General features: G+C 52.9%; 1 protein-coding gene across 1 annotated transcript; it reads right to left on the bottom strand.

Moving 5' to 3' along the window:
- Positions 1-9,663: 9,663 nt before the first annotated feature.
- On the bottom strand, positions 9,664-10,059 carry LOC119110028 (uncharacterized protein K02A2.6-like). The gene has a single exon (XM_037233775.1). The coding sequence runs from the start codon at positions 10,057-10,059 to the stop codon at positions 9,664-9,666; it is 396 nt and encodes a 131-aa protein (XP_037089670.1).
- Between the last annotated feature and the right edge of the window lie 5,011 nt (positions 10,060-15,070).

Raw genomic sequence — 15,070 nt, 5'->3', positions numbered from 1 at the left:
TATTAGGCAATCAACCAATTCATTTAGAATTAGAACAAATTCCAGTGACAAAGTGTCAGGTATGGAGACTAGGTAGACTGAGTCAAACTGACCAATATTTTTCCTTAAAAGCTTGGCTAAAAGGGTAGCCTCTGGTGCTCATTTCGAATTTCTTAATGACAGGGACCGAAGCAGATACGTTTCATGAACCTTTTAAAGGTCATAGTACATATCTGACCTACAATGGCTCAGGTAAGCATTCTGTTTTTTAGGGGCATATCGCCTACATTAATCCCTGATGCCTTTTTGAGCGGAAAATTAGGAGCAATCTCATACGCATTTGGTCAACTTGACCTTTTAAAATTCAAACAAGGCCACTGACCTCAATTGACCTCCATTAAACATTTGCTTAGAACATGTATCTAGCTTTACGGTGGCTACATGAGGAGTTTTGGGACACCTGAAACACCAATTTTGAGTTTTTTAATAAATTTGATCCAAACTTTTTGAATGGCCGGATTTCTGGGGTCAGGTATCACGCTGAGCACTGCTTATTGTGTGAGCCCTGACCCTACCATCCGGGGTGCCGAAAGTTTGGTGGTTCACGCGTCTGCGTTAACCACTGCGCGTCTGGAAGACCAGAGGTACGGAATTTGATTCCCCGCGGTGGCCGCCCTTCTGCCAGGGTGAGAGGCAGGCGACGCCGTATAACCTCAGCAGTTGGTGCGTCGTTAAGCCCCAATAACAACGACAACGACCCCTGCCATTCCATCGCACAATTCCAGATCGACGGCGGACTTTGGTGGCGAAAGTTTTACGTGCCACCATGGTGGCACGGACCGTCCTACCTGCTGACGTCGCCTAACCTTTGACGCGACCGCTGCCATCGGCTGCAGGCCATACCCGTCAAGTTCGACCCCATTTGATCCCAAGACCATAACCTAGGAGCTTCAAATGTTGGTGCAAGTGAGTTCACGTAGCGGCTACCCCCTTGTGAATTTGGTGTTTGTAGCTATCTCAGTTTTTGAGATCTCAGGGGACCAAGCTGACTCCTTCACTTGAGTAAAGCGTATTTAACCGGTCAGCCGGGTGCGTGATAATTAGCATACGGACACATTTTCTGTTTGGATACCAACGTAAAGCTTTCTATGTCGGGATGCACATGGTTAAGAGCGCTTTGATCCATGCAGTTTCTGGATAGCGGTGAGCCGGTGGAGGGGGCGGGGGGAGCACTTCTGATCACCAGGTTCTGGATAGCGGTGGACCGGAGGGAGAGCGCTTCTGATGGCTGTAGTTTCTGGATGCGGGTAGATAAACGTCCCATTGTAAATATGCTGAACCGAATTAAAAGCCTGCTGTTATGATGTTAGCGGGAAATGCATGCAATATATGAGACTTGTTCATGGAAAGTGTTTCAGTTACTAAGGGGACGTATTTTGATCTGCAATATGTAACTTAATTTCTTTGAATGTCCGTAGGACTCTCAACACTGTCGCTACTCTTGTTTGAGACCAAGTTGTGAAGCCCAAAGAAATTATGAATAAGAGATGACGTTGAAGTTTTTGTTAGGATGAGTTCGTTAGCTAATCAACCAAGGAAGCGTTCAAAAAGTTACAAACTGTGCAGACATCAATTAGCCAATTATTAGCGGCCGTGGCCGCAAACATCCATGCACCGGCAGGGAATTGATTTACATGGATCCACTAGCCATTGCCACTACGACTCATGCACCCGGACGACCTGTTCAGAATTGGCAGCCTACCAGGACCACGGGCCCGCACATGCCCAGAGGATGGAGCTTGCTGGACCACGCTGGTGACAGTGACGGTGACTGACAGTGACAGCGACGGTGACTGACAGTGACGGTGACGGTGACGGTTTTCAGGCGGCAGAGGTCAGACTCGCCCCACTGGTGGCCTGGCCAGGTGTTTGGTCCCGTTGGATCGTCGGCGATGTCGGCGCTAGATGTCACCGCTGCCCTAGTAGGTGGCGCCACTGACAAACATTCCACGGAGGGGGGGGGGGGGGGGGGTAGACACCCGTCGGCAATAAGGCTGGGCGTTGTTGGCACGAAAGCTGGGTGGGAGACTCATCAGTCATCCTCGTGCTCCGCTGGTATGGCTATCAGGTGTAATCCAGGCGTAAACACCAGCAGCAAGAAAACCGAGTCGAAACAAGCTCAAGCAAAACAAGCCAAGCGGAAGCTTAAACCTCGCCACATCTATACCTGAAAGATACGTCTCCAGGTTATGCCTTACAAAAAGATCCGTGCGGTGCCACGGGTGGCGCCCATGTTCAGAGCAGATACTCCAGGCGCGGTCTGCGGTGGTGCTCAGAGCCAGCTTGTGATAGCAGAGCTGCTGGCGGTCGGCGCTGTCGTCTGTCGCGCTGTGATACGACGCAGGCTCACTCAGCACTCGTCCACACAACCAGGGTGCCCTCGCTCTGCGAGGTAAGAGTCCAGGCGTCCCTGATGGCGTGGCTGCCACCAGAGATGCCACGAGAGCGAGCCGCCATCGCTGCGCTTCCAGTAGAAGTGATAACCATCACGTACAGACCTGCGCCTCACGTTCGGCCCGTGAGCAGCCGCGGCCCTGCGCAGGAAAGGCGGGCGATGGTGACCGGACCTGCGCGGGGGACGCGGGGTGCGATGACCGGACCTGCGCGGGAGGCGCGGGAGATGTTGACCGGACCTGCGTGGGAGACGCGGGAGATGTTGACTGGACCTGCATGGGAGACGCGAGAGACGGAGACCGGACCCGTGAAGGAGACGCGGGAGACGCGGCACATGGTACCGTGATGTACAGCGTCTGATAGCGTTTGACGTCACCCGTCCCCTGGCGTCACCCGTAACTTGACGTCACCTGTCACCTGACGTCACCTTTCAGCTGACGTCACCCACGCCCTCTCCTCACACACAGCCGGGACCCGGACTCCATTGTCAAACGCCGTCCACAAGTTGCAACCTATGACGTCTCAGGTAAGTGTGACGCAATAGTTGCCACACATTGTATGGTGATGATGATGATGTGGGGTTTTAGGGCGCATCGACTGCTGTAGGTCATGCAGCGTCCAATGCCACGCCTTGTAGTAGAGTCGCTTATGTGTGACGTAGATACTCCAAACGTCATACGTGGTGGTCTCAGTGAGATACTCTGCCAATGAAAAACAAAGGCCAGATCAGCCTCAGTCTGGCCGTGAGCGGGACCCGGTCCCTTGGGACCCTTGCCTGTGCCACCACATCGGGCCCCGACGACCCTTGCTCGAAGTTGGCGCCACGCCGCGGCTCGCCCCATCACTTTCGGCAGATGTCGCTGCTGGCGGTGCGCGCCCTCTGCCGCGTCCTGCGCACCGTCGGCGCCCCACTAGCGCGCGACCGCAGCACCTGGCCGGCCGTGCCATGTCAGCCTGCTCGAAGCCGTCCATGACCCCGCCAGCACACGCGGCGCCGAAGAGGTCACGAATCGTAGACTCTCGGCCTGGATCGCCCCCGGGCAGACGCATGCGGCATGAACCACCAGCTGCAAACAAATTGGTCGGTCGCCTCCAGCTCTGGAGGCGCCTCGGTGGTTTTCATAACCTTGCTGTCACCCTCACGCCAAACTCAGATCCGGTCTGGTGCACAGACCAGACAGACGCAAACCAGAGCACACAGACCAGACAGAGCACCGTGAGAGGACGGTGCTCTTGTTCAAACGGTAACCGCGCGCGCGGGCTCCAGAGGTCGCGCAGACGTCCGCTGGCACCAGCTGTCTTTTCCACAGGTCATTGCATTTGCCGCACAGTTCCAGTGGCCCAGCTTGATGTGGATACTGAGCGGGAAAAAAACCCAGCCAGCGACAGCGTGACCCGTTCACGCCACACCGAGAGGCGATCAGGACGGCCGAGACGGCCGGGCCGCCGAAACCGCGCGAAGTGAACGAAAAGATCGCGAGAACGCCGGTTCTGCTCGTCTAGGACGAACCGCGATCTCGCGTTGCAGAGCGGCGATCGCGCCCGGCTCAGGAGGCCGCTGTTATGGGGTTCTGATGAATGCGGCTCTTCGCCGTCATCTATGCAGGCGCGTAATGCTTTGGCTGTACAGGAAAACATGGCAGAACTTACCCCAAAAATGTTCAAAAAGGGCCGGGCTGCACAAGCTTTTCTTCTCATTCAACCTATGTTTTTCTCAAAGTCGGGGCTGAGGGCCTGTTACTGAATGGGAATCAACATCCCTGATGCCTAATTTTTTACTTAAAAGTGTAATCACTAGCTTCTTCGCCCAGAACAAGGGTTAACGTGACGGAAAGGTAGATCTAGCCCATCGCTACCGCTTTTGCTGAGTTGGAAATTAGAAACGCTGCAAAATAAGATCATCCTAGCCTCATTGATTCTTGTTCGTACTGGACTAATGTTAGGCAGCTAGCCATGGCCAAGTACTTGGTGTTCAAAGAAAAGGAGGATCATCCTTACTGAGCTCGATCTAGCCAGCGATTTTGCAACGGCCCTCAGATGCTTGCTCGATCCATACCAGTCGACAGAAAGACTGGTATTAAAAAAGCTAGAGCTAGCCTAAAGCTATCGCTATGGAAACATTCGGAAATGCTGAAAAAAATCATCCTAACTAGGTTCGATTCAAATGGTTACTAGACTAATACTAGGCTACAGGCGAAGTCTGATGTTTGGTGTTCAGACGTCGGGGAGCATCCCAACTGAGCTAGACCTAGCTGGCGGTGTTTGCAAGAAAGTTCTGTCGTTTGTCAGATGCTTGCCAGGCGACAGCAAGATGGCACAGTGGATGTCATAGAAGATAAACACTATCTGTCGCATTGTAATGCTAGTATTATAGAACGCAAGCAGTGAAACCGTTTCAATATAAAAAAAACACCACACGAAAATATTCCCGCGGCATTCAGTTGACTCTGGCCTTCTACTTGGTGAGGCTGATGACAAAAGGGTTTCTCAGCCTACTACCAGTAGGACATTTCCCAATGTTCTCGGCGGCACCATGGAGAAGGCTTTAATAGGGATCCAATTTCCCCGAGCGTGCGGGGGGAAAGGTGAAGCAAACAACGCCGCCGCTTTAAAAAAAAAAAACACCGGTGCAGCTCACGAGTCATGTTCGAATGCAGAAACAGAGACAGACCTTGCACGCAGAACATGAGCGAACAGAACAGGCTGTTACTCGTGCATTCGGCAGGTAATCTTTAATGGCTGTGGACGAATTGGGATCGTGGCCACTAGATGGCACGCCGTTGGAGTTGACGAGCCGCGCGTTCCGCGCACTTCATCCATTCTGGAAGAAATGAAACGCAAAACCATCTTCTGGTACTGGGAGACCCCGGCTACGGGTTTTCTCCATGGTTAGTGGCTTACTCCCGAGACACGAGCACGTCTAAGGAAGGGCATTCTACTGACAAATCAGTCAAGAGCAAATAATTATCGAACATGTTCTCGATATTGTTCGGTAGGCGATTTCCGTTCATTGATGTTACGGTGAAAAAAGACGAGTTTCACGAATCCATGCTGTTCCACCAATCCAATTCCATCAACCCGTGCTTGCAAATTACATGCTTTGACCTGTACAGTGTATGCCCAGAACTAAAGAATGACTCTCCTGGAGACGATCCTGATGCCGAAGAAATGACGAAGGTGATAACGAGCTGGCTAGCCGGAACAACACGGGCAGTGTCCGTCGCCTAAGCCAGCGACTCCAGGATGAAACATTGATATCATCTGTTATCAAGTTAACATCGAATGATACGAATAGCATACAGTATTGTCCCAAGTGCTTTGCAATGTTTGTGACATCAGCGCTTTTGTATTTAGTCTACTTATTCGTGGCACTGATTATTGAAACTCCTCTAGCGATTCAGCGTGTTCAGTTGTGCAGGCATGCATGCATTATATGCCAGACGGAATCACTTTTCATACAATATTACTTGCCCAAGATCACGCTACGCTTTTGGTCTGGGCTTATGTCCTGCACAGGAGGCAGCACAACACAGCGCCTGCCATCCATACACACACCGCAAACGTGAAGTGACGAATAACCACGTAACGTAACATTTACCGGCCATTTTGAAGCACTGGAAACACCAAGGATAAAATTGGGTGTATGTCCGATAATACTGGCGTGAACAGGTTGTTGTGAGCTTTGGATCTACTTGAGGTCATTAAGCTCTTGCCAACGCATGGCCACAGCTATGAACATCGCAGTCACTTAACGACAGGATGAGCAATACATTTTTACGTGCCCGCGGGTGGCTGGTTGAATGCGACGCGCTCGGGTGGAGGTCAATTTGACCCTCTGAGATCTCAAAAACTAAGAAAGAAAGACACGAAGCTCGTAGAGACATGCCATATTAATCACTTTGTGTCGAAGTTCTGGGCTCCTAGAATGTGATTTTCAAATCAAATAAGGCCAAACAATGGCAAACCCGAGATCGGTGTGGAATTCCCCAAAGACAGAGCTTGAACCTGCACGCCTTTTTGAAGCAAAAGGCCAAGCGCGTTCACATCGGGTCAGTGATTTTATACAAACTTTAAAACGTCTAAATAACTGAAACCCTTCGAGATAATCTTTATTATTATTTCCAACCGGCGTAGCGAATTAGCGTAACGAATTAGCGTTCTTCGTTGTAAAAGGTCGCACCGCGTCACTTAAGGTCAGTAACCTCCCCTTCATTCCCTCCATGATTTCAACATGCTGAGTCCGTTCACGCCCTATGTTCACGGAATTCCGGATGAGCGTTAAAACCATAACTTAAAGTAATTATCCAACCAAAGAGTGGCTTTGTTTTGACCTTGAACTACCGCTTGTAACTGACCCAAAATCAACTGAATCGGTTGTTGTCCTAAACTATTCGTCTGCATATAAAAATCACAGCTTTAAAGTTGCCTGGCTTCGCATAACACTTCGTAATCGCGTCAGCATGCAACATTCACTAAGATTTGCCTTCGCTGATGACCATGGCGCACATGACAATCCCAACAGAGCATATGCTACCGCCCCTCACGCTTGCTTGGTATTCTAGCTCGTACTGACTGGCGCTAACTCTAGTCAGTGTCAGCATTAGAGAATTGTTCTTTTTAATCAATAGCCGTTTTCACGTTGGATTAATGCAGTGAAAGCTTTTTAAGAGGTGCTTTTAGATAGCCTAGTCGTTAGATAGCCTTGGATGAGTCTAAAAAGTTTTAGTATTGTAGTATCGTCCGCTTGCTTCCCTCGCACTTCGCTCCCCCGCCCCGCGCCACCACCCCAGGGCTACTCTTTCGTGCAACTGCCACTTGCCTGGCGCGTAGGTGCCCTAGACAACTGCCAAACACCATATTCCTCCTCGCTTTGAAAGAGCGTTGCCCATTACATACTTACAATCAACCTCTCACGTGGTTTCTTATTCCGGTTACTCCGACGCACAGCGCCGCTGGACTCCCCGCCTACATCTGCGCCCTCTGGCCGCTGACCACTAGCGCCACCTGACGTTCGATCGCCGTCAGCACTCGGACCAGACGGCCGCAGCTGTCGTCGCTGGCTGGTGCGCTGAAGGCGTCTCCTCGGACGGGTCCGCCTCCGACGTCCCCTTGGACTGCTCCGCCTCGGATGCCGGTCGACCAGCGTCCAGGTCCACCGAGCCGTCCGATTCGGGTGCTGACGTAGCCGGTCTGGTGTAGTCTGCCGCTGCCGGTCGCGGCCGCAGCGGTGCAGCCGCGCCCGGCTCCTCACGTTGTGGGCGATCTGCTGGCGCCGCCGTCAGCCGTTCACCGTGCACCCGAGTGCCGTCTTCCAGGCGGCAGCTCACCGGTCCCAGGCGGGCCTCAATCCGGAGCGGCTCAGAGAAGCGCGGGCGCCCCTTACGGGGCCGGGGCATTCGCCGGACCCTCACCTGGTCCCCTACGTCGAATGGTGGCGTGCGCGCCCCGCGCCGTCCGTCGGCGTAGGCCTTTTAATAGGGCTGGCGGTTCTCCATCCGTCTCCGCACTTCTGACTCCGACACGGCCTGCTTTTCCGTTTTCAGAGCCGCGGTGTGCAGCTTTGTCCACAGCTGCCGACCGTGCAGCAGCTCGGACGGGCTGACTCCGGTCGTTGCATGCGGCGTGCTGCGGTATTGTTGCAAAAACTTTTGCAAATACCGCGCTCTTCCCTCTCCGCTCTTGTCCGCCGCCTGGAGTGCCGCCTTCACCGTCCCATTGGCCCGCTCCACCGCCCCTGACCCGGCCGGGTGGTAGGGCGTGACGTGGATGTGGTGCGTCCCCACGCTCCGCAGGTAGGCTTCGAACCCTTCTGAGCTGAAATGGCTCACGTTATCCGATACTAGCTCTCTCGGGTAGCCCTCCCGAGAGGCCAACGTCTCCAGAAATTGGACCGTTGCCTCCGTGCTGGGCTCGGCACAGAAGTCCACCTCGATCCACTTCGAGCAGTAGTCGGTGAGCACGACAGCGAATCGCTGCTGTCTCGGTGCCTCCATGGGTCCGATAAAGTCCAGTCCGCCTTTATCCCATGCTGCCTCCAGCAGCGGCATCGGTTGGAGCGGCGTGCTGCGGGTGTTAGCCGACTTGTCCAGTGCCGCACACACTTCGCAGTTCTTCACGGTATCTTCTATTTCGACGTCCATCTTCGGCCACCAGTAGAGGTCTCTAACTCGCTGCTTCGACCGCACCATTCCCTGATGTCCTTCGTGAGCCAGGGCTACCATCCGTGGTCGTAGCGCGGCAGGCACGACCACTCGTTGGCCGCGCACCACCAGGTCGCCCACCAGGCTCAGCTCCTCTCGGCAGTGGAAGAACGGCTGCAGTTCCTCCGAGCAGTCCCGGCGCCTCCGCGGCCACTGTCGCGGAATCTGCTGTGTCACCTGACGTAGCATCGTGTCCCGTCTGGCCGCAGACAGCAGCTCGTCCCGCTGCACCGCCTCGAGCTGGGCGGCCACCGCAGCTACTGCTACGACGTCGTCTTCCACGTCGCCCTCCTCCCCCGTCGGAAGTCTCGACAGCCGTCAGCTGACAGTCTCCGCCTGTCACATGTTCCACGGTGAAGTCATAGGCCATCAGACGTGACGCCCACCGGGCGATCAGGAGACCGGCTCGGCCCACCCCCGGTGACGTCATCAGAGTTCTGAGGGCGGCGTGGTCCACCCGGAGGAAGAACGGCTTCCCCCACAGGTACTTCCTCCATTTCTCGACAGCCCAGACGCAGGCCAGAGCCTCACGCTCCGCTACACTGTAGCGTCTCTGGGCTGGGTTGAGGCTGCAGGAGGCGAAGCTCACCACTCGCTCGCCCTTCGGGTGGAGTTGGGAGAGAACTGCTCCGACTCCCACGCCGCTGGCGTCTGTGGTGACCAGCGCTAGCAGAAACGGGTCGTACATCGCCAGTGTCTGGCTCTTGAGGATGCCCTGCCGCACTGCGTCCATTACCGCCTGCAGGTCGGGCGTCCACAGGAACGGTGGCGCCCCCTTCCGCAGCAGACGGCGCAGCGGCTCCACCAGGGTGTTGTAGCTCGGGACGAACCGACTGTAGAAGCCGAACAGGCCCAGCATGGTCCGCAGATTCTTCAGCCCTGAGGGTGGGGGCAGGTCTCGGAGAGCCTGAACCCGGGCCGGGTTGACTGCCACCCCCTGCTGTGAAACGATGAAGTCCAGAAACTCCACCTCTCGCTGGCGCATCCTGCACTCGTCCATGTTCAGTTCAGTCCAGTTCAGTTCAGTTCATCACATGTTCAGTGTGATGCGACGTCGCCTGAGCCGCTCCATGACGGCTGACAGCTGCACCTCGTGCTGACTGGGTGTCTGAGCGAAGATGATGACGTCATCCAGATACACCTGCACTCCATCGATGCCTCGGAGGACAGCTTCCATCACCTTCTGGAAGGCTTGCGGCGGGCTCTTCAACCCGTAGGGGCACCTCTTGTACCGCATGAGGCCCTGATGGATGATGAACGTTGTCAGCGACCTCGAATCAGGATGCAGCTCCAGCTGGTGGTATGCTGACTTCAGATCCAGGCTGCTGAACACCGTAGCTCCCTGCAGCTGCTCCAACAGGTCCTGCATGTCGGGGAGTGGATGTCCGCTTGCTTCCACTGCCTTGTTGACTTCCTTGAGGTCCATGCAGGGCCTCAGCTGACCATTCCGGCATCTTACCACCACGATGGGCGAGATCCAGGGAGATGAGTCCACTGGTTCGATGATTCCAGCTTGTTGCAGCTTCTCGAGATGCTGCCGCACTTTCTCCCTCAGTGCATAGGGCAGAGGCCGCAGGCGTTACTGTACTGGAGCCACTCCCCGGTCTGACTTCAGCCTCACTCGATGCACGAAGCCACTGAGACTGGGAAGTTCTTACGGCTCCTTCTCCTGGACAGCACACACTGCTACCCCATGGATCACTGACAGCTTCAGCTTCTCCTGCAGGTCTCGACCCAACAGAGGCACACCAGCATCCACCACGTACAGGGACACGCGGGAGTTGTTGCTGTTTGGGGCCTGCACTGTCACCTGCACCACACCCTCCACTGGAAGGACTGAGCCTCCATAGGCTGCCAGCTGCACAGCAGTCGGCCGGAGTGGTAGGTGCTTGAACCTCTGCTGGTAGACAGACAGTGGCAGGATGCTGACAGTGGAGCCAGTGTTGGCCAACATCCTGAGGCACTGGTTGTTCACCATCACATCAGTCCACAGGCCTTGCTTGCTGTCAGAGTTCACTGCCAGCACTTCTACCACCTGGACCTTCTTCTGCTTCTTCTGCACTTGCTTCTTGGCGCGCTCCTTGCAGAACTTGACATACTGGCCCTTTTTTGGCACTTGAAGCAATTCCTCCAGCGAGCTGGACAGCTGGGATCTGCTGCCTGATGAGGGCCACCACAGTTGGAACACTGCTTGGAACCAACACCCTGTCTCGCAGTAGCTACAGCAGCCACCTCCAGCTGTGAGGACACTGATGTCTGGCTCCGAGCTGCTCCCCCAACCAGCTGCTGACGTTCCGCCTCCATCTGCAGCACCTCAGCCACCTCCAGGATACGTGCAGAGGTGGGAGTCGGCTCCCTGCAGAGGCACTCCCGCAGCCGGAGGTCACTGTAGCCCTCCAGAAACTGCTCCCCCACAAACTGTTCCTGCAGCTCACCGAAGCCACACCTGGCACTCAGAGCCTGCAGGTGAGCGAGGTGCACAGCTGGGCACCGGTAATCCTGAACACATCTTCGCAACTACATCCGCTCAGTGTGTACTGCCTTCTTCTCGCGGAACAGCTTCTTGAAGACTGTAGGCACTGCCTCTACTTTTGAAGTTGGGACAGCTTCACTTTTAAAGCCGGTACCCTCCTCAGTCCCGGTAGCCGCCTCCTGCGTCCCGTTCGCCGCCCCCTGCGCCGGGTCCGCCGCCGCGAAGTAGAGACGGCGAGCCTCGCGCCCCACACAGTGCAGAATGAGGGCCTCCCGGTGCTCCTCAGTCCAGGTCTCCCACCCAGTCGCCACGGCGAAGATCAGGAGCTCCCTGAACCACTGAGTCCATGGGATCTGAGGACGGCCGGGGGCCATCAAAAATGGCGGCGGGGCACGCAGGCTGTCCGTGGCGTCGGCCACGTGGTTCACTACTCGTCGCCAAATGTAGTATCGTCCGCTTGGTTCCCTTGCGCTTCGCGCCCCCGCCACGCGCCACCACCCCAGGCCAACTCTCTCGCGCAACTGCCACTTGCCTGGCGCGTAGGCGCCCTAAACAACTGCCGTACACCACAAGTATATACTGAAGACTCTGACAAGGACACTATGGATCGTTCTCATGCAATTTCATAAACCTGCAATAGGTAAATCGGATTCATCCTACTGAGAGCATGTTTGTTACATTATACAGGTCCCTTTAAAGACATTTCTTCGGGCTACACCTTTAATTCATCCAAATTCTAGGAAAATACGTGGGCTGACAATCGGCAACGTGCATCGGTCAAGCGCGTGGAATGCCGGCTGCCCCACTGCCCCACACGCACTGTAGTGCAGTAAGTAAGCTCTGCAAGTACTGCACGCCTATGAACAGGGATGCTGCAATGAGGTAAGAGTTTGGTTTGTCGCGTCCGTGTCAGAGGCCACCAAATGTTTTAAATGAGTTCTGGAAAGCTTCATTGGGAAAGGATCTGACATCATATCCGTCGATAACAGCATGGTCGTACTTTTAGTCAGCTAACCGCAAATTTCTCGAATCACGCATCTATATATGCATATTTTAAATCTGTGCATAACATTTTTAGCCAAATACTGCTGATAAAATAGTTGTGGCTAAAAGGCAAACGCTAAAAAAGTTCAAAAAGTTTTACACCACAACCCCTCCTGAAAACGACTAATATCACCCAGTAGTCCCCAAAGTTCTCACATCTGTACTAACACCTTGTCACAGGGGTCCCATACGGCATGCGTCGACCCTTTTTGCTGATCTTTTATTGACGCTCCAATTCTCCAATGCAAAAAAGAGCTATATCACAGAAGTTACACGTGACGTCATGGCATTATGAGTCTCGACATATCTTAATGAAAAGAGACGTGTTTCGAAAAAAGAAGACGTTCAGGGGACAGTTTTGCCCTCAATTCCCCAGACCATGGAAAATCAATCTGTCGCTTCAGATTTTCCGGCAATGGCCACGAAGCAGACCGTATAACAAGCACGACCGATCCAAACAAAGCAACAGCGTAACAAATACTGTACATATACATAACAAACACTCGACTGTCATCGAGCGATGAGGGATTAAGGTGAGGTTCTGGAGGTCGTAGTGGACAACACATTTATTCGACTGAAGGTTTGCTATAGAGGTGTGTGGTTACAGATTTGGTTTTTGATATTTCACTAAGCGAGAATAAATACTACACCAGATAGGGTGCAGAATATACATGAACCGTGGACACCGTCGTGAAAAAATCATAAAACTACGATAGGCAGCAGAAAATACGCGGAACAAATTTGTCTCTTTCGTTGCTTGACAAAGATTATGGGGTTTAAATCGCCTCCTTGACTTTCGGTGCAGCTGTATTATGCTTGATGCTCAACAGTATGTTCTGTTTAGCTCTGGGATGTTTAATTTTCGAAATATCTTGGAGCCTGTAAACCCTTGCTCGGCGGCGGTAATTAAAACGCGTGTTTTCCCAGGGTTAATTCGTCGAATCAACGGACGAATTTATTAAGCCAAGATTTGTGTAGATGGCAGATGCATGCCGTATTCTTCTTATGTGGGCACAAACACACATACCCATAGGATTGAATACCCACCACGAACAACACCAACACAGTTTGGGCTGATTTCTGACAGGACCCCAATCTTCCCGGTTCTATCTACGCTACCCCGCCTCGTCTGAGGAGCATACGCGTCTTTCCTCTCGGAAGGAGATGGGGCGGCGTCTTGCTGGCTCACTGCGTGTGAGCTATCCTGTACCACGGTGGGGCTCTTAGCTCTTAGGACTGTGACCGATGTAGTGCACGAACCAAGGTGTTGATTAAATACGTTAATTCTCTGACTTGTATCTGATGTCATCCTGCAGTTAAAGGGAATGTTCCACATTTAAAGATATTGAAGCAAGCATTAGATATAATGAAACGAGATCATTTATAACTATTGGTTTGCTATTAAGTGTAAAAGACTGCCTAGGCAGCACAACTCTCTGTTTAGTAAATATGCTCCTCAATGCGCCATGCCTTCATTACGTCATTGCACTTCGCGTACCATTGATTGCGAGCCAATTGACAGCTTTTTTTTTGGAAATCGCTCTCACGAACGCCAGATATGGACGCCTCAAAAATGATCCTTTTTTGGCTCGATCGCTGCATGGCTTATAGACTGGCAGGATTTGAATGACGTTATTATGACGTCATGAATGCCAAGGTGACTTTGAAATACTCTCCCCGGTATACATTTCGCGATTTTCGCTGGCGTGTAGCTGAGAAACTAAAGGGGCTTAGGTCTGATAAAGAGCAGGATTATGAACGTCACCAAAAGATCTTCAAAATGATCACTTCAGTTAAAAGCCCATCTAAATGTGGAGCCCTCCCTTTAAATATGTTCCGTGCTGCGCTTGAGCCAGCCTGGGCGGCAGCTCTGGTGCTGCCAAAGGGTAATAAGTCGCAGTTAACCAATCTCACCAGAGCTTAAGGACGTACCAACACTGAACGCTGTGCATATAGCGTATCAAACCCTTATTGTAAAGCAACATGACGCAGAACGCTCCCGGATAAGATATTTCAAAAAGAAAAAAGATGGAAGGCTGCTTTGCTAAATGGAATAGCGGCGCGAGATGCATGCTGAGGGTGGGCACAACGCGTGAAAAATATGTGAACCTGCGAAAAAAATTGGGGGATCTCATGAGAATTAGGATGAACTCATCGACATTGCCCCTGCTTATACAGACAAGAATGTCTATCAACGATATATCTCTTCGATGTCATCACATGATGGATGATAAGTGGCATCACAAATGTGTTACGTTCCTTTTCATTTGGGGATTCCTCCAACTTTGACGGGAAAATGGATCTAAGCGGGAAGAAATCCGTTCAAAGGCTTTTTTTGGCGGATAGATTTGGTCATTTTTCAACGCTGAGCCCCGTGCAATTTTTGTTCCTAGACTGCGCCCCAGTTATTGCCTGTTACGCGACACAAATGGCATGACTTGCGATGTCGTGTGGAAACTTTGGCACGCACAATCATCCAGTGTGAGATATTAGCCAGCTCGGTGCCTGTTTAATCTCCAAGGTTGAACGCATTTTGTGTTGTTGGCGTTCTGGGGTTCTCTGTGGGTACTAGTGCCAGCTTTTCCTCTCCAAATGCTAGATAACCCTCAGAAAGAAAGGAAAGCTTGCGGCTCGTGCAGACGTTTCGCCCGTGTACTGAGGTGTACAAACGTGTACAAAACCGAGGAGTTAGCACGCAACACACGTGTAAGCACGCAACACTTTAAAGGTAGGGGCTTTGGTCAACCATGCGTCGTGAAAGCACCGGGTACCTTACGTTTCGATTCCTCCCTTCAGACTCTGATGCTAAGCGTCTGCTCCCTTTTTCACGGAATGGGGTCCCCTAAAGGAGCCTGAGAAAACTGAACAGCCAAACAAAGACATCTGCGCGTTTTCAAGGTTGTTACGCCCCGATGGTAAT

This window comes from Pollicipes pollicipes, unplaced genomic scaffold, assembly GCF_011947565.3.
Source record: "Pollicipes pollicipes isolate AB1234 unplaced genomic scaffold, Ppol_2.1 Scaffold_7231;HRSCAF=8579_pilon_pilon_pilon, whole genome shotgun sequence".
Classification (NCBI taxonomy): domain Eukaryota; kingdom Metazoa; phylum Arthropoda; class Thecostraca; order Pollicipedomorpha; family Pollicipedidae; genus Pollicipes; species Pollicipes pollicipes.
The sequence above is the reverse complement of the archived record's forward strand: the minus strand, read 5'-3'. Positions and strand labels throughout refer to the sequence as shown.

Coding starts and splice junctions, on each gene's coding strand:
- LOC119110028 (XM_037233775.1), bottom strand. CDS start 10,059: ATGGACCTCAAGGAAGTCAACAAGGCAGTGGAAGCAAGCGGACATCCA.